General features: G+C 32.5%; 5 protein-coding genes across 6 annotated transcripts; 2 read left to right on the top strand and 3 right to left on the bottom strand.

Moving 5' to 3' along the window:
• Nucleotides 1-534: 534 nt before the first annotated feature.
• LOC116340817 (mitochondrial amidoxime-reducing component 1) lies at nucleotides 535-2,703 on the bottom strand. The gene is made up of 5 exons (XM_031767510.1): nucleotides 2,588-2,703; nucleotides 1,975-2,086; nucleotides 1,227-1,907; nucleotides 773-897; nucleotides 535-699 (listed from the first exon to the last, which is right to left on the bottom strand). The coding sequence occupies exons 1-5, from the start codon at nucleotides 2,592-2,594 to the stop codon at nucleotides 632-634; spliced, it is 993 nt and encodes a 330-aa protein (XP_031623370.1). The 5' UTR covers nucleotides 2,595-2,703; the 3' UTR covers nucleotides 535-631.
• A 2,658-nt stretch (nucleotides 2,704-5,361) lies between these two features.
• On the top strand, nucleotides 5,362-7,099 carry LOC116341132. Of its 2 annotated transcripts, none has more exons than XM_031768025.1 (2): nucleotides 5,362-5,477; nucleotides 5,592-7,099. In XM_031768025.1, exon 2 carries the CDS (start codon nucleotides 5,625-5,627, stop codon nucleotides 6,987-6,989), a length of 1,365 nt encoding a protein of 454 aa, XP_031623885.1. In that variant the 5' UTR covers nucleotides 5,362-5,477; nucleotides 5,592-5,624; the 3' UTR covers nucleotides 6,990-7,099. The 2 variants fall into 2 exon arrangements, with proteins under 2 accessions (XP_031623885.1, XP_031623886.1); XM_031768026.1 differs by having other exon boundaries at nucleotides 5,415-5,523.
• A 467-nt stretch (nucleotides 7,100-7,566) lies between these two features.
• Nucleotides 7,567-8,561, top strand: LOC116341045 (ankyrin repeat domain-containing protein 49). Its single transcript, XM_031767897.1, has 2 exons — nucleotides 7,567-7,840; nucleotides 7,977-8,561. The coding sequence occupies exons 1-2, from the start codon at nucleotides 7,702-7,704 to the stop codon at nucleotides 8,486-8,488; spliced, it is 651 nt and encodes a 216-aa protein (XP_031623757.1). The 5' UTR covers nucleotides 7,567-7,701; the 3' UTR covers nucleotides 8,489-8,561.
• On the bottom strand, nucleotides 8,542-10,616 carry LOC116340610 (dynein regulatory complex subunit 2). Its single transcript, XM_031767195.1, is given in 5 exon segments — nucleotides 8,542-9,147; nucleotides 9,262-9,654; nucleotides 9,790-10,013; nucleotides 10,122-10,374; nucleotides 10,479-10,616. Coding segments are annotated over 5 exon segments (1,614 nt in total).
• A 2,183-nt stretch (nucleotides 10,617-12,799) lies between these two features.
• On the bottom strand, nucleotides 12,800-13,968 carry LOC116341115 (LIM domain only protein 3-like). Its single transcript, XM_031767989.1, has 3 exons — nucleotides 13,587-13,968; nucleotides 13,243-13,368; nucleotides 12,800-13,112 (listed from the first exon to the last, which is right to left on the bottom strand). The coding sequence occupies exons 1-3, from the start codon at nucleotides 13,811-13,813 to the stop codon at nucleotides 12,839-12,841; spliced, it is 627 nt and encodes a 208-aa protein (XP_031623849.1). The 5' UTR covers nucleotides 13,814-13,968; the 3' UTR covers nucleotides 12,800-12,838.
• Between the last annotated feature and the right edge of the window lie 5,438 nt (nucleotides 13,969-19,406).

Here is a 19,406-nt window from a genome sequence, read left to right on the forward strand (position 1 = left end):
TTATTCGTCGGACGCAATGGACACCATGGAAACAGTGTACAGCAACGGTACAGATATTTGGAATAGGTGCGATGCAAGTAAAATGACACCATACATTGATTCAGTTGGCGACATTACGAAATCAATTGCAATGATGTTTGGATGTGCTTTGCTTATTCTTATTGTGGCCATCATACTGCTGAAAATAGTGGGATTTAGAAGTGGTGGTGTCGGAGCTGGATCGTATGCTGCAAATTGGCAGTCGGACATAGGTGATGTGAATTCAGGAAGTTGCTTTTCATGTCTTCAGTCATGTGGCGCCGGATTCTGTAACATTTATGGTTGTTCACTTATTGTTATTCTCATGATCATCACTTCATTGATGTCAGTTTATGTCATGTGCTTCGACAACTGAATTAACAATTCGCATTCATTTGAAGTTTTACAAAGCCGTCCATTGAATGTAAATTTATAACGACGAAGACTAATTTTTGTAACTAAAAATCATTTCATTAAATAAATTCATTTTGAAAATAAAAAAAAACTTCAATGGTCTTCTTATTCTTTTGTTAATTGCAAATAATGCAAAAATTGGTTTATTGATCACTTCAAATAAATTTCTTTCCTAAATTAAAATTCTAGAAAATATATTTCATGCTTCGCTCTCGTCATTGATATAAACATCGTCGCCAACTGAAATTCTGCCGGTGACACGAATGCCTAATTGATACAAAAATATTGTGGTTATGAATTTTTTTTAAGAAAATAGGTGTTTGCGGTAAATGTATAGTACCTATTTGTGTTCCCATAACTGGTGTTTGATTTGGTATTATACTGCGATTTTTAACCAACGTTTCGAGTGGTTCACGTTTCGGATGTCGCACTCCTGTCTCTGGGTTAATGTTGGTAAAGATACACCTAAAAGATTGATGAAAAAAGATTTCGACATTGATTAGATTTTCTAAAAATAATCGAAGCTAAAATTTTGTAGTTGAGTTACTTTCGCGTGTTCAACGCTGGGTATATAAGTTTAATGTGTACGTTTTCAGTCTTTTTTTATGTATTTGTTGGTAGTGGACATCAAATGTTTGTTATCGATACAAATGAAGTACGCAATATTTAATATGTATTGTTAATATGTAGCGCATAGTTTTCAATCAACGTTGAATGTAAGAAAGTAGATCAGCATTAAAAATATGAATTGTTCTTCGAATTGCATTGTTACTACATTTCTTGAAAAAGTTCACCTTGTGCATGGTTTCAACACACGATAAACCACACTTTCGCCAACTTTAATCCACTTCCAGTTGTCTTCATCGTAGGCGCCAGGTCCTTTGATAACTAAATTTGGTCGGAATTGCAGTGGCTTAACAACATGATCGAGATGTGCATTTAATTCATCAATCGACGCTTGATTGATCAACATATAACTGGTTTTATCATGATAGGTTCCAGCGTCGTCGCCTCGATATGCCTTCCATTCTCGATCGTTCTTTGAAACACCTTTCGTCGGGTATGCATACGGATAGTAAAGCAATCGCAATTTACCGGGCTTACCAACGATAAATTCAGACAACCAATTTGCTATGTCATCTCCGGCATCTATGCCTTTTACTTTTGAATACCAGCACTCAACTTTGCCATTAATCGACCCAGTACGAAGCTCATCCAAGTTCAACACAAAGTCTGGCATGTCGGGCGCAGACAGGTGGAGTTCATTGTCAACAACTGTTGGCTGAATCAAGACCATCTTCGGGTATGCTCGGGCGGTAGTTTGCTTTTTCCCTTGTGAAATAACGAAACAGCGATCGAATAGACTTTCGTATTCGATCCCAAGCAAATGACAATCGAACGAATCACATTTGATTGGCGCACATGATTTTACGGGGAAACAATTTAAATCAATAATTTTACCGACTTTCTTCCATCTAAAATTTCGATAATAAAATTATTGTGGCTATTTAATAGAACAGCATATCAAAAATCAATTCTTACTTGGTTGGAATTGATTCTTCAGCTTTTTTTGAGTTGTACAAGTAAGCTAAACCAGCTACCGTTAAAGTGCCTACAGCCACTGCTGTACCAACAATCACTCTTGTTTGATTATCTACAAATGATGAAACAATAACCGATTTAGAAAACTCAAAACAAAAAAGGCAAATGCGGTACATCATCTCACCAACACTCTGATTTATTTATTATCTTGTTTTCAAAAACTCATGAAAGTTACGACGTACTTTTCGCTTCACAATCATTCTACATGAAATAACAAATTAGGTTTTGTACCTGTTCCACCAGTTTTTAACATATTTGAAAGAATTTAGAAAAGTATCTACGAAATTGGTTGAATAGATGATTTTTCTCTTTTTTGCTTTCTACGCCTCAAAATTAAATTATATGTACGCTTCATTTCAATATCTCTTATGCGCAGTAGAAGGTTAAATGTCATTAATTAACAGTTGATTGATAAACACATGATTTGAATGAAAGCACCAAAATACACAGCTACCAAACGAAATATTTGTCAAATACACCCAATTTTATACAAAATGATATATGTATTTAATCGCATTCTAATCAAAACCAAATTTTATAGTAAAATACTTACCAGACATCTCTTTCAGCAAATAAACTCCGAATTAAACAACAGATACACATCGAATGACAAGACACACTGATGAGTGATGAGTTTACTCAAACGAGTTAAAATTTAAATTGATATGAACAGAATGAGCCAGCAAATCGTGGTTTAGTGATAGAGACTATGCGTCACAATTGAGAAAGTATCTGCACCGTAGCACATAAATGATGCTAATGAAACTATTTGAATTACATCATTTTTTATGTGTATTGCCTCAAAGATAAAAAAAATGAATTCATTTTATTAGGAAGGAAAAAATGTTTCGAATATACTTTAGTCAATAACATTTGCCCGAATTGTTATCTGCTTTCAACTGACATGTTTACATTTCACTTAAAAGATTATCATTTTCTCTCCTTTCATTGCCTACGAAATAATAATTGCTCTTGATACATCGTATAATAACATTCAACTTTATTTTCTAAATAGTACTATTGTAATCATAAAGTAGATTTAAAATTAAATACTAATGAATAAGGTTTGTTACCACCATCTTTACTCAAAAATATGACTTAATTTGGAGCTGGGCAGCAAAGCGATACAAATTTATGTCATTCTTCAATTCGCTCGCAACCTCGACAATGGCGTTGCCGGCAACGTTGCACTTGGTCTTTACCATTCGTATATGTTGAAAGGATTGGTTTTCTGTATCAATTGAAACCATCCATTCAGCTTTGAGATGATTTCTTATTGCCGGAACATCAAATGTATAGCCATAGTCTTTTAAAACTCTAAAAGTGAAGACTTTCAACGATTTAAACTTACTTATCAGTAGATCTATATCCTTAAGAAATATTTTTTTATTTTTTAAGCCGAAATTCAGTTCTGTTATGAGTGGTAATAGTTCCGCAAGTTTGAACAACCCATCAAAATGTTCATTATTATAGGTGAGTATACTTAATTTCCTAATTGTCGGATGTTTTTTTAGCAAATTCATATATCAAATCGCAATATTTTGCATTAAATTTCAGCTTTTCAAGATGATCGAATTCGAATGGTATAACAAACTGTCCTGTATATTTTGGAGTGAAACGCAAATATTTCACACTTTTTAAATGAATAGTTTTGAAATTGAATTCTTGCAAATATAAGCTCAGTTTTCCATTTAAACTAAGAACTTCCAGATTTTGTAAGCTTTCTTGCACACTTTGTAGGACATTAAAATTAGTTATCCCCAACATGAAACTATGTATCTCCGATCCATTCAACGATATGTTTAAAGATTTTAATTGTGGATTGAGACGAAAAAATGTTGTGATGCTTTCTTTGCAGACAGCACAGTCTTTCCCCATCGACATATATGTAATTTCAAATCGTTCCAGTAATGGAAAGTGTTTCATGAAACCTGCATGAAGACCTACAGGTGAAAAGTACGATGAATTTACACTTAGTTGTCTCATTTTTGGAAATAATCTGTTGAAACAACTATTTTCGGGTATTCGATATATACAATGTGTATCACTAAACAATAGAACACTTTCAATTTTGGTAAATGGTTCTTTCAATTCATCAAATTTCATTTCATCACTGATTTTGATTTCGATTATCGAGTTAGCACAGAATTTATTTAGATAAAGAGCTGCATGTCGATTGCCAAAATTTGATTCTATCCCGTGTGTAAAAAAAGTGGCTGACTGACTGACTGACTATGTCGATTTTGTATGAAAACCAATCATAGTTAACCGGCTGTCCCAAATTAAGCATTTAAAAACGACTATATATGACTATAGTTGACTATAGTCAGCTGCTCAACCAGTTAACTACAATCGATTCTATTCGATTCTAGCCGATTGTTGTTATTCTCTTTATTAAAGATCCGAAACATCGCAATAATTGTAGACCAATTCTTAAATCCATAATGAACAAAATCGAATACAGTGGAATAATCCGTATATCTCTTATCTTTTTTTCGTCAAATAAATAGAATGGGGTGTTGGCGTATCTTCGGTCAAAAACGAACTTCGCCGCAAATTGTATTCTTTTGTTTGAGTCAGCTGAATTCATTAAATCGTCTAATTTTAAATAATCTAGCACTGCTTCGATGCAATCAATATTCATATCGGTGAATTTCATTTTGTTAATGAATTTATGGACAAGATTCGTCTGTGATCTATAAATAATTAAGAAGTTTAAAAAAAAATGCTATCCAGACGAAGCCAAATTTTTGAAGAAAATACTTACATGATAAAAAAAGTACCAATATTCTTGACTTAATCACCAGAAATATGATGAAATTGGGTTGAAATCAAGCAAAACGTTTAAAAATGTTTTGGTTAATTACTCTTCAAGTTGTTACTTCAAATGTTAAAATTTAACTGGTAAGTGGTTCATTCGATGTTCGGCACGTTACTCCTTCATATTAAATCTTTCTAACTTTTTCAACAACTATGAACATAATAAATGGCAAATATAGAGAAGTAAGACATTAAAACACACAAAAAGGTAGACTAATTAGGACATTCCAAAGATCAAATTTATTTCTATACACTAAGCAAGAGTTCTTATACTTCGCGTAGGTATAAATAGAAGGTCAAGTCAAGGTTTAAAAAAATTTAGGAAAAAAATGTCTTGATTAATTCTCAAATTCAGCAAAATATTAAAATAAATATTTTGGTTTGGCTATAAGTGATTTAAGATTTCACTATTAGATGGCGTTGTATTTACTAATGTGGCTTTTGTGTGTATAATACACATATTGTAAAAAGTCTTCTCGCGCGACAATAACGCAATGAAGAGCGGCCCGCTAAACAATTAATGTTATACAATAAAAATAATATAATCAGTCTTATTCTGAACGCTGTTTTGACATCTTTAATAAACTGGTTCCAAGAACTGCAATCACAAAAAAAAATATTACGTAATTATTCTCTATGTATACCAAAAATCATGTGAAATAAATTCGTGTAAATTTAACTTGAGTACTTGTTTATTTTGTTGAATTTTAATCATCGTATTTTGTTGCAATCATTAGAACTTTGTGAAGAGGCGGTGATCATCAATTGATATGGAAAGAATGCAAAAATACGAAGAAATACCTCATCCAGATAATCGAAATGAAGATGCAGTTGCTGGTTCATCAACATCAAGTGTGGAATCATCACCAAAAATCTTTAATATGAACGTCGACTGTTTCGATGAAATATTTGAATACTTGGAAATGACAGACTTGCATTCATTTGGCCAAACATGCAAGCGTATGAACAAAGTGGCCGGCGAATATTTCAAACAAAATTATCCATTTTCTGTCATGAATTATTCATTTTGCGAACCGTTCGGAATACCAGGCTTCAATCAGTTCAGGCCAAAAATTTCAATTATTAGATATGAAATGCCTTATGTTCAATTTCATATCAGTGAATTTAAGTTGACTAATAACATTGAGTTTTGGTACTTTAATATAAATAACGAAACGATCGAATTTTTCAAAAGTTTGTTGCCCCAACTGGAAACTGTGCATATCGAAGAATGCACAATCGATGGTGATTTATATGAATTAATGTTGAAATATGGAGAGAATTTAAAGAGAGTTTATGCTAATGGTAATAAACGTGCTAACTACAGAGGTCACAGACACGACTGGTTATTAAATAAATATCCCAAGCTTGAACATTTGGAATTAATCACTGCTGATATTAACCAATCATATCGAATTAATGAATTGAGTAAGTTTTTCGTACTTAATCCAAACATTCAGAGATTTTCAACTACCTCACTTGTATTATGGGACAACAAAGATTTTTTTTTGAATTACAATGCGAAATTGGATATACTGGAGGTCAAAGGAGTGCGTTTGAGACCAGGAATGTTGATTGATCTTTTTAATTTGTTAAATCGACTCTATGAACAAGGTTTTTTTAAACGACTTTATTTTTACACCAATAACATTTCCAAGTATCCCATTGATCTTAGTGACTTATTGCCTTCAGTCAAAGGTCTCGAATTGTTATGCATTCGATCGTTTGATATGAGTGATAATTTGCCACAATTGACTAATTTGAAAGAGCTTATTATTTTGAATTTATCGAATGCCACGGATTTTGTGATCCTAGCAAATGGTCTTGAGGAACTTGAACGTCTTTACATAACAAGCGCAAGCATTGATCACATTGTTCCATTCATACGCCGATCAAAAAAATTAAATAAGATAAAACTGTTACACTTAAAAGAAGGTGGAGTTTTGAATTTAAGAATGTTGAATGATGAACGAGCCAAGTTGGCTGGAGCACGAAAAATAATCATTTATACCAGTGACGATATCTTTGTGGCCACTAAATGGGCGACAAGAAATGGTGATACTAATTTGAGTTTACTTGAAATGAGACGATCGTATTCGTACGAATGGAGACATCATTACGAAAGACGTATTTAACTTTGAACTCGGTTTTTTTAGAATGAGACATTAGTATTGAAAACTTGTTATCTGAAAATGTCAAATTATACGAATCAAGATTGCTTTTATCATGAACTATACAAAAAACTTATGCGTTAATATAATTTTCTGTAAATATAATTTTTATGATTCAATTATTGTAAATTTGCCAAAAATGTTAGAAATATTTTTATTTCATATCTTTTCAATTTTTATAAGTTTGTAAACGAAATATTGGAACAATTTGTCTTCATTTCATTTGAATTATAATTTTGATCATAATGCATTTTCAATAAATTGAATTGCAATAATATTAAAAACTATCTAACAAATCCATAAGTTTAAAGTAATAAAATCAAGTTTTTTTTAAATTTAATTTGCAATTAGAAACGGTTATTAATTGTCTTTCCAAATGACAAAAATAAACGTTCGTTTCTTGCATAAAATACTTATTTTTTTTATTTTTCATAAAATGTCCCGATCTATTTCAATTGAAACGCAATGAATGCATCTGATGTTTACTTTTTCGGCTCTTGTATATATGCGTATATGTGTTTGACAGCTCCACTGACAGTTCCTTGTTATCAGAAACTTTGACAGTTCACAGAATATTCGTGAACATGGTTAAAGCACAACATTAAACAACAATCGTCGAACGAATCACTGATTTATTCACCGAAAAATATCCAAATATTATTTTTATTTAAATAAAATGCCATTAAGAGAAAGTGATTCGGATGAATCCATTGACCAATTGGAGAAATTTCGACATGCAAACGTACGACCGGGAATGTTTGTCAGTGGTTGGGAGGACCCGAACGATGAAGTTTTCGAAGAAAAAAATCCAAGAGGTAAGCATAAATTATAATTTATGAAGAAAAAAAACGGTATAAATTACATGACGTCTTGAAATTGAGTGTAAAATTATTCAACACAACTTAAAAAAAGACATGTGAATATTTATTCGTTCATTTTTCCGCTTCACAGAAACCCTACACAAAGAAATTCTTTGGGCAACGGAGGAAGGCAAATCTGATTTAGTTGAGAGTATTTTAATGCGAGACATAACAACAAAAGACTCGCGCGATGAGGACGGTTACACACCATTACATCGAGCAGCCTATTCCAACAAAATGGACATTGCTAAAATTCTGCTTAAATATGGTGCAAATGTGAATGCAAGAACAGAATACGAATGGACACCATTGCATTCAGCGGTCAAGTGGTCAAACAGTGAAATGGCTGCATTTTTGTTGCAGCATGGTGCTGATGTGAATGCTTTATCTCAAGGTCAACAGACTCCATTGCATATTGCTGCCACTGTATCGAATTGCCGAGAGACAGCAATGACATTAATGTTGGAACCGAATTGTAATACAGCTGCATTGAACAATTCGGAAGAGACAGCCGCACAAATTGCACGACGAACGGGCATGTCACATCCAATCTTTGAAATGGGACACACGGCATTCACAGTCGAAACGGGTTTAGTTGATTAAAATCGATTATTTTATTTTTTATAATAACCTCAAAAATAAACTTATGTTAAGATTCAATTTACGACTGAGTAAATGTTTGGTGTTTTTGGTTTTGATTGTACGAGACTTTTACTTCTAACAGCGACACTTAAATTGCCTTCAACACCAGTGACTGGCCGCCGCTGTTGATTCGTAATAGTAGTTGGAGCGGACATAACACAAGTGGTCCGTTCAATTTTCATACTTTGTGGTCGAAGACGTTCTTTGGACGAACCAACTCGTCCATTCACCACTGATACATCTTCCAAATATTGCTTTAGTTTCTCTTTCAGCATTTCATTTTCATTACGCAGCACTTGACGCTCTTCCTCCAAGCATGCACAGTCGATTTCGACATTTTTAAAACGAATCCAGAAATGTTCCATCTTAGAGACGACATTTAAATTAAGCTGAAACAATAACATTGAAATTTATTTTGAAATAAATAGTTCAAATTATTAGGGTCAAACCTCCTTAAAGTCTTCCAACATTCCATTTTTTCGATCTTCAGTTTGTTTTGTTATTTCTATGGAATTTTGTGCTTTGAACGGTTGAATTTTTTCTCTTTCCGTCTCATACTTGCTACAAATTTCGGTCAATTGTAAAATATTTTTTCCTTTCACCAATAATTTTTCGAGTTTCTGGAATTTAATTTAATTTTTTTAAATATAGTCTTTTGACATTTAATCGTTTTCATTTCTAAAATTAAATTCAGCATTTTAATCACTATTTAAAAAAAAAAGTGATTAGCTTACCGTGTTTGCTTCTATGCTGTTAATCACAAGTGTTTTCATCAATTTTTTATGTATTTTTTCGCTTCCATTCATTGTTTGTTTCAGGCGTTTCTGTTTCTCCTTCAATAACTGCAGATATTGTTTTATTTGATTAACATGAATTTGATGTTCATTTGATTGTGTCTCAAGAATGCCTCGCAATAGCGAAATATCTCTGGTTGCTTTTGCAATTTCCAAATAATGTTGATGAATTTCTTTTGTATCGGCATTGTCACGTTCACGCATCTCAACATATTCCGCATATTTTTCTTGTGTTTTTTCCGAATAATTTCGAAGTATTTGCTGAAATTCTGACCACAACGCATTCATTTTATCTTCACGATCTTTTGTCATTTCTTGTAGCTTCAAAATCATCTGGTGATATCAAAAAATAAATAAATGATTTTTTATTTCAGAAAATTAAATTATTTAAAAAATTAAAATTATTTTTTTTTTAAATCCATTTTTGTTAGTTGTTGAAATTTAAAAAAGGAAAATTAATGTTGGTACCTTGCTTTTGATATCGTCAATTTTTTCCTGATGTTTCTTTTCATCTTGAGCCTTTTGTGTATCGTTCTCATTTTGCAAAGCGTAATAAACACATTCAAGTTCTTTGTGTGCTCGAAATTTTCGATCTTTGTAACTATCAATTTCAGCTGTATACTGATCGAGTAAAATTTTCTTTTCGTTTTCATATTGATGTGTCCAGTAAGCTAAACGCTCTTCGTGCAATCCTACCAGAAATTAAAATCAATTTTTATTCACAAAAATTATTTCAAAATATACATAAAGATCCATCGAGACCAATTGAAAAGTCGATACATTTGGAAAACAGTTATTACCAATAATTTTATTGATCGATTCCATATGTGAATTAAGCAGCGTCACATACATTTCTTCCTGCTGGTCTAGCTCAGAGAGCAATCGATCGATTTTTTGGTTCTTCCGTTGGAATGCATCGTTAAAATAGGTTTGTACATTTTTTGCTTCATTTCGAAGTTCAACACATTTGATATTTCGCAAAATGGTTCGCCATTCTTGATTTATTTTTGCCATATTCAATCGTGAGAATGCTTCCTCTCTTTTTAATTTGTTCTAAGTATCAACAATTCATTAAAAAAATTAAATAAATAATTTTTCAAATAACGTAAGATTATTAAATAACTGTTCAATGAATTAAAATTAAAATAAGGTCTTACCTTTAAGAATATTGCAATCAATTGTTGTTTCCGACGACGAGCCTCTTCTTCGAGATCGGCACGATGTTGTAAATATCGTGCTCGTTCTTCATCCGACATTTTCGCCAATTTATTGGCGGCTCCTTTTTTCTTACCCATTTTAATTGATTCTTTTTATAAATCACTGAATGTAATTAAATATTTCCTCTTATTTGATTTGGTTCACTTCTATTTTCCTCCCATTTAAAACATTATTTATAATATATCCATAGCAACGTAGATTGAGTGCTTTCTGTTGCTTTCGCAATGGAGACGGTTTGGAAAATTTAAAAATAAATGATTTGAGTAAAATTTTAACGAAATCAAAAAGCACTCAACTCTATCTGTCTCTTTGGATGGTATAAAAATTCAATTGAAAATAATTCATTTGAAATTCGTCAATTTGAAACATGCTATCAAGTGCATATACCAAATGACATTGTATGAGCCGCCAACTGTTTCCCTCTGAACATACAAGATAGAAAATTTTCTATTAACGTCGACGTATACGATACATATATCGTGACCAAAAACACATTGTTTCCAACAAAATTGCTGAAATGCGAAAATTCCGTTCGGTGTTTTGGTTGGCGTTGATGTTGTTATTGTTGATTGTTTGTGCGCGTAATTAACACAAAATCTGGTTTGAGTTTAAATGGTACAAACGATTTACTAAGCAACATGCTGGGCTTATGAACGGTGGATGGACGGTTTGAAAAACCGCAAAACTGCACGAGATGCAACACAGATGTTTATGACAGCTTTCGCGTAAATAGATAAACGCTCTGACTAATTTAATGCTAAAAACGAAACAAATACCCAAAATGGTGTATGATACATTCGCTCCCACTCTCATTCAATGGACAATTTGTGTGGCATATTCAAAGCACAATAACAATCACAATCGATTCAATTGTTTTGCTTGATATTTATTATTTACGAATAAAGATTGAAAACAGGGTTGTTTTTTGAGCATATTTTAGTTTTTCATCTATTATTATTTAATTATCTAAATGTATAAATGATTTTGAGATGAAAGATGTTCAATTCGAAATGTAATCGTCTGAAAAAATAAGCAAATGTTCATAAACAGCCTAAGAAGTGATTTGCAGCAACGAAGCGCGCCCCAATCAAAAGAAATTATAAGTGTACATGTTCATACCATGAGTTGGAGTAGCTAATTTAACGCAATTTACCATGATTTCTAAAATGCGAATGCAAAAAAGCAAACGAACTGAAAAAAAGACGGAGAGGAAAATCATTTATGTGGAACATCGTTTGCTTCGATTGCAACCCCATTCCAAATGAGCATTAATTACGAGCGAGGATAAATTTCAAACCGACACGCCGTATTTGAATGCCTACAGAATCATATGTGTATGCATGTGTATGTAGAATAGAGGAGAGAATTTGTATAAACATACAAGATTTATGTACCCAGTTTGTTGATTACCTTAACGTGGATAAGTGTTCCGGTCTCTGGCATTGCATAGATGAGAATGGCATCGGGTGGATGGTGCGTCGTGTATTTTGGTTGTGTATTTATATACCCATCGAATGGGATCAATTTGTTTCATCAATTACATTCATTACTCAACTGACCGTTGCAAGCGTGTATGACCAATCGAAGAGAGAGAAACTCTCATTACCCAAATTTCAAGCGTTGCATTTGCTCAAGTCCTCGCATTCGGCTTAACATCGTGCTTGAATTTTTGTGATGCACACTTTAAATTGATGTCGAACACATTTTGAACTCATCCTTAAACTATTCGGTCGCCGCTGTTGCCACTGCATTCATGCCTTATTAATGGAATCGTCTGCATTTAATAGCTAAATAAGTGTAATGTTTTGCATTGCATTGCTTTGAAATGTGAGATTAACAATCAATGTCTCCGTATGTCGTTCAATGTTTACTACGTGCGTTGCGTGTTTGTTCAAGCCAGAAAACGAACTAAATCACGTATCACTATTTATTTAAAGATACTCGAGCATGTTAAACGGCTTAATATTTATTCGACCGAACAACCTTTTCGCTATACTCACCGAAAATGAAGCATAATTTAAACATTCAATTGATTTATTATTATTTTTTTTAAAGAAAAGTCTTTTATTTTACTACAGACAGTCTTTACAAATAGGTGTATCAGTATATTATTTTCATTGCATCGTCTCCGTTTAACATTGCAACTATCACCAAAATCATAAACAAAAACAAGTTACAAGATTATTATTATTATTATAATGAAACAAACAAAAATACTACAATGTATTTTAGGATATATTTCAATTAAATATGGTTATGCTAATTTAAGTCTTAAATGACTTGGCGCAATATCATATATTTATCGCACATGAATTGGTACATCGAAATTTGTGAAATTATTCTTCTCTGAATATAGTGGCGTCATATTTGCTGAGCCACTTGTTTGGCTTTTGTTCATCGAATTTCGATTGATACTGAACTCACTGTTGTTGTTATTATTGTTACTGGTAGTAGTGGTGGTGACATTCTGTTGATTTTGTTGATTCATTTCCATTTGCAACTGACGATCGGCATAGTCATTTTCGCATAGAATTTTGTTATCGCACAAATAAAAGCGGTCGCCAACACAAAATCTATTTTTTTATACAATTAAACACATATTTTTTGTTAGATGTTTACTACTTTTTGATGTAAAATTAGTGTAATTGATTTAAAATAAATAATGAACATTTTAGAAATGAAACAAATTTGATAGAAAATTACCTGTGACTACACTGCTGGCATGCAAAACATTCCAAATGATAAACATTACGCTTTGCTCTCATCACCATTTCAAATGCTGGAATCAATTTATTGCAAGCTGAACAATGTCCTGTGTTTCCATAAAGTCTGTGAAATGACACAAATTGAAGAGATTTTTTCTTGTTAGTTTGATTAATTTTGTTACATTGATTTAAATGGATTTGAATTTAAAAATTGAAATTTTTTGATTTTTAATGTATTTTTCTAAAATCCACTTTTTTGTTCACCAATTTAAAATAAAATGTAAAAGATTTATTTTTCGAATTTTTTCGGTTTTTCAAAACAAAAAAAAAACACTTCCTCACCGTATGTAATCACTTTTGCACAAAATCACATTTTCACGTGTGAACAGTGTTGAACCAACATCGGCTAAACGACAATCGCAGCAATTGCACTTCAAGCAATCTTCATGCCAAAAGGCATTTAACGCCTTTAAAAAATACCGATCCTGAATTTGTTTATCGCACTTCACACAAAAGTGCGCTTTCTGCAGATTTATTTGCTCCGTTTTAATAACACTCGAATTCATCATCTTTTTTTCTTTTTTGCACCTTTTTATTTACTTAATCAAAACTTTATCTATTTGATATAAATAATTGAAAACAAAAAAATCGAGCCTCTTCTACGAAATTTCTTTTGCGATTAAATAATACAATGTAGAGTAACTATGTGTGCAACCACTCTCATCAACGTTCGAACGTCATCTGTTTTTCCATAATGTGTACACAATAGACCAAAGGGGATGAAATTCGTTCAGTATGTTCTGTAGTAAGGGCGCATGCTTCAATGTATTGGAAGACGACTGGAAAGTATTTTACATCATATATAGCAATGGTTAAATAAATTGTTTATAAGCGATTGCGACATTTGGTCGACAACATTGCATGGATATAGTCAGCGTGGCGAACGAATTAATTTTACATTCCTTGGAGCGTTTGAAAGAATTTGCACGCAGAGTGAGAGAGTAAATGTTTATTTTCTATGAAGATGTCTTTTTAGCACGGAGGTGGAGCAAACGTTTGATTACATTCAGACGATTAACGCTATTCTATAGCGAAAAACATTGAATAGACAATCTAACTTACACATGAAATGGCAACATTAATCAATCGATTTGTTTGCCATGAAATGTTTCTTTTGTTTTTTTTTTCTTCTTTGCTCTTTTTAACGGTTCTGTATATCACGAGTCTATTAACGATTTTTCGAAATCCAAAATCAATCATTTTTTTTGTTGTTGTTCAAAGTAATCTTCATTAAAGAGTCGAATTTCACGCTGGATTGAATTCCGGACTTATCAAAAGTAATTAACAACCAATGAAAACGGTGTGAGCATTGTCGGCTCTTTTTTCCTTTCATGCTCGAAATGTAAACAAATCGCTCGTAAATTATGAATCTGCATACGTGCATATTTTCGCTCGATTGCACCAATTTTATCGCCTATCCGAAAGTAATAATTCATTTCTCTCAATAAATCCTCTCAATATACGCCGACGATAACACGCGTATTTTGTTCAGCCAATAAACGAGATAGAAAAAGTGAGAGCACCAGGATTCATTGTCCGTGTGTCGGCCTCGTTTTCTATTTTTCAATTTTCAAATTCACAATTGAACACAGCATTCCATTTTCATGTTCAACTCCTGTATTCGCTTATGTTTGTTCAATGCATATTTCCGTATCATTAATATTGAATGAAATGGAACGCTTTACAGCCAGACCGAAACAAAACTCAAGTGAATTTGGAAAATTTTCTAGTTGAATCAAGAACAAGAATAGCAGAATGTGCAGAAAGTCATTCGCAGATTTTCCCTTGTTTTACACAATTGTTTGTGTCAGGATTGTACATGAAATGAACAACTATGTGCTGCATACTTTGCAGAGGCATTTGAAAAAAATCTTGACCTCTTACTGCCTATCGTGTAGCTGCCTATCGTCATCCACTCAGAATGAGTTTTATCAATTCGAAATTTTCTTGGTGAAAAAATAGAAAATTATTTTTTTAAGTGGAAAATATCCTGTCAACGGAAATGAATACAAAACATCATTTAAAAAGAAATGAAAACATGAACTCTTCTATTTTCATAAGACTTTTCTGTATACCTTTTCTACTGCTATTCTTTTTTTCTCGTTTTTAACACAAAATAATTGCAGCATTCATTCAATATGCATTACAATTCCATGTGTGCTGATTTTCATCTGTATCTAATGAGTGTTTGAAGTACTGTATTTTGTTCATTGCATGTAAATCTGTTTCCAAATATAAATGTCCAATTATCCTCTCTAAATATGTGTGATTCATTTATCGTACCCGAATCCGAATCGGAAACGAGCAATAAATTATTGTATTTTGCCGCTGGTGTTTTGTATATTGGATTCAAAGTTTCGGTCTTTTTTTGGATATGTGATACATATTGCAGTGAATACATGCTGGTATGATTGTGATTTGCTCAAGGCTTCAATCTTAAGAAATCTAATAATAATTCATGTAATCGATTTTGCTTCAGTTATGTTCACATCCCTTTCTCCTTTTCTTTCTCCCTCTCTCTCCCTTTGTCTTGTTGCAACCGCAACAATCTTTTGCCTGTTTAACTTTTTGAAGATGTCGAAGCATGTAGTACATTGTCACTTGAATATATTGTATTTGATCAAAGAAAATGATTAAAGATATACTAGAGAGGCTTATGCCCCCACAGAAATGTTCACACACTGTCTCAATTCCGTTTGCCATTTAATTGTGTTTGTGAACTATTATCCTGAAACCGCAATATCGTTCGACATCGGCAACAATATATAACGAATCAAACAATGAGTTGCAAAGTTAAACGGATGCAAACAGAGCAAAAGAACAGATGAAAACACAACGACCAATGTATGAATGGCTGCAATGAACGAATAGAAAATAGGGCGACATGTTTATGATTTATGATACACAGATAAACTTTAACCGTCGAATGCCATTTATACGCTCATCATACAAGAGTACAACCATTACCGTCGAGAATAGCGATGTCGATTTCAAAAAAGGAGCGCACTTCAATGAACCGAAATTTTCGGCCACCGATTATTAGAACTGATACCGGGAGCGGCTGATTGGAGTATATATAAGATGAATTTACGCGTAAAAACGGTGCAGTTTTAAAATGCCGAACAAAAATCCAAATCCGATGTCAAATATTCAAATGAATTCGTTTTAACATTATAAATCGTTAGCTATTTGCTTATATTAAATCTCGACGACGATAATTTTGCGTCATCGTTGTGGTGCATTTTAAGTACAACGTACTTGATGGTAGTCGTCATTCGATAGCATCACCGATCAATTTAGCTCGGCTGTTGAGCAAACGTCGTTTCAAATATTTAATTATATTTTCCCCGCACACAGAATTATTCAAACAATGAGCAAAAGGTTGCTGTCAATTCGTAATGGGTTTGCTATTTTCATCATTCCATTTTGCTTATCATCTTTTTTTTTCGTTTCACTTTAAAGAGAAAGCCATAAAAATCTCTATTTGCAATTTTTTTTTTCAAAAGCAACGCGCATTTCTTCCCGAAAGAAAAAAAAACATCGAGGGAGAGTAAAAAAAAATCGCGTATCTTCTTGCAAATAATGTATTGAACAGAGGAAATTAAGCGTGTACCGCATATTTTTACACTTTATTTATCCATTAAAAATGTTCTAATGTGTTTGTGACTATGTACTTGATGTATAAGAGGTGAAAGAACATTAAAAAAAACCACACAGAGAGAAGATCGTGAGAAAGCAAATAGGAAGCAACGAACAACCGGTAATGAATCGACACGAATGATAACGATAACTGGTTAACGACTCTGACGCCTCAAAGTATTGAACACACTCAAGAACACTGTGAAGCACTTTTTTATGCGCACTTCATTGACTCAGACACTTTTTTCTACATGCATTAATGACGTGAGCTGTCTTTTGATGATTATCTTTCGAAAGAGAGAAGAAAAAAAAACAACATTCAATTTCAACGAATTGAATCGGAAGCCATAAAAATGTGATGATTTTCAACACAACATTAAAAACGGGAAAGTATGTACAATTTATAAGCGAAATTTGTTTTTTTTTTAATGTCGTTTTCGCGATAAAAAAAACACTAGCTGAAAATGTATTGACTTGATGTTCATCGAGCGCTTGAAACACGAAGCAATTGAAACGTCGGAAGAAAAACGAAATTCTACAAATTTCTCGGTCAAAATCGTTGGGCGTTACATGATCAAATAGGCACACATAACGGCCAATGTTTCAGTCTTTTTGTATGTCAACAGAAAATATATTTAAATAATTACGAAGAAAGTCATCAACAAATGAAATCTAACAATTTTAGGTAAATCGGTTTTTATTTTCGCAAATATCAAATAGCACGTCGAATGATTGGAGTCAATCGAATTCAAAGCAAATCAACGCAACGTCTCACCATTTGTTGCGTTCACACATCTAACAAATGTAGTTTGCGCGTGTTGAATGTGAAAAAAAATAAATATTTATGATTTCGTGCCTCAATACAGATCGGCCGAAAAGAATATTTTAAAACGATTTACTACAAGTGAGTCAACAAATGTGTGTTACGTGAAAAATCCCCCCGCGTACGAGCAAAATTCAGCGATGAAATTTTTCAAAAAAAAAAAAAAATGTGATTACATGAGATTGTATTTCATCTGAGCAAATAGTAACAATCGACTGGATGGTTCCTTCACGGAACGAAGAAAATAAAAACGCAGAAACACTAAAATGCAGAAAAATAAACGCAGAAAAAATAACACAGAAAAAAAATCGCAGAAGAAAAAACGCAGAAAAAATAAACGCAGAAATCAAAAATGCAGAAAAATAAACGCAGAAAACAAAAACGCAGAAAAATAAACGCAGAAAACCAAAAATGCAGCACAATAAACGCAGAAAAACAAAAATGCAGAAAAAACGCAGAAAAATGTAAAATAGATAGATAAACCGTGATGGTTGACCTCAATAGCAGTGTTAAATGTTGCTACACTGAGATGAACATGTCAGTCGAGATCTCTTTTTAAATTCCTAAGATTTTTAAAACACAAATATTTTTGTTCAGTTTATCAAAAAAAGAAACCTCTGTCGAGATGAAGAACGAATGACGGAAACAAAATTTGAAACACAAAAATTCTGATATCAATTTGGTGATGAAAATAGTTGGTAGATATTTTTTCTGTGTATTGTGAATTAAAACGAATATACATTTATATATTTGGAACGTTGATTACACTTAAAGTAAAATGAAGAGTCTTACAGGAGTAAGACGAACTTTTCCGCACGGTGGAAGATGCGTATTTTATTAAGCTAGTTCAAAATAATATTTGTTCGATTTTTAAAGCCTTTCAAGCGGCGTTAAGTTCGAGGCCAAAAAATATGTTCAAACTTTAGCATTGAAATATTCTTTAATTTAATAGCAGAAGTACTCGTAAAAGATTTTTCACACTTTCATGATGAACTCATTTGTATGACATTTGAAAGTATTCTATTTTCTAACAAAACATTATAAAACCTATGCTACCTTAATGATGTGAAACTTTGCACAGGTTATTTTCTACACAAAAAAATAACATTCTGAAAGTTTGAAGAAACAATCAAAATTAAGAGTACCTCCTAAGACTCTTTATTTTACTTTAAGTGTAATCAACGTTCTAAATATATATTCATTTTAATTCACAATACACAGAAAAAAATATCTACCAACTATTTTCGTTACCAAATTGATATCAGAATTTTTGTGTTTCAAAGAAGCGATTACTGCCTAAAATGATAAAAAAATAAAATTCACGTATAGTTGGCACTACATTCTATGTAATAAGCGTATACTTTCCACTTAGTCCGTTGCAACCGAAAACAAGTTTGCATAGAATGCAGCGCCAGCTATATGTGAATTTTATTTTTTATCGTTTTAGGCAATAAATCTATGGTTTTCTTATGGCTTCTTTTGTTTTCGTCTTTCGTTCTTCATCTCGACAGAGGTTTCTTTTTTTGATAGACTGAACAAAAATATTTTTGTCTTAAAAATCTTGGGAATTTAAAATGAGATCTCGACTGACATGTCCATCTCAGTGTAACAACATTTAACACTGCTATTGAGGTCAACCA

This window comes from Contarinia nasturtii, unplaced genomic scaffold (assembly GCF_009176525.2).
Source record: "Contarinia nasturtii isolate CC-2019 unplaced genomic scaffold, AAFC_CNas_1.1 Cnas_scaffold_695, whole genome shotgun sequence".
Classification (NCBI taxonomy): domain Eukaryota; kingdom Metazoa; phylum Arthropoda; class Insecta; order Diptera; family Cecidomyiidae; genus Contarinia; species Contarinia nasturtii.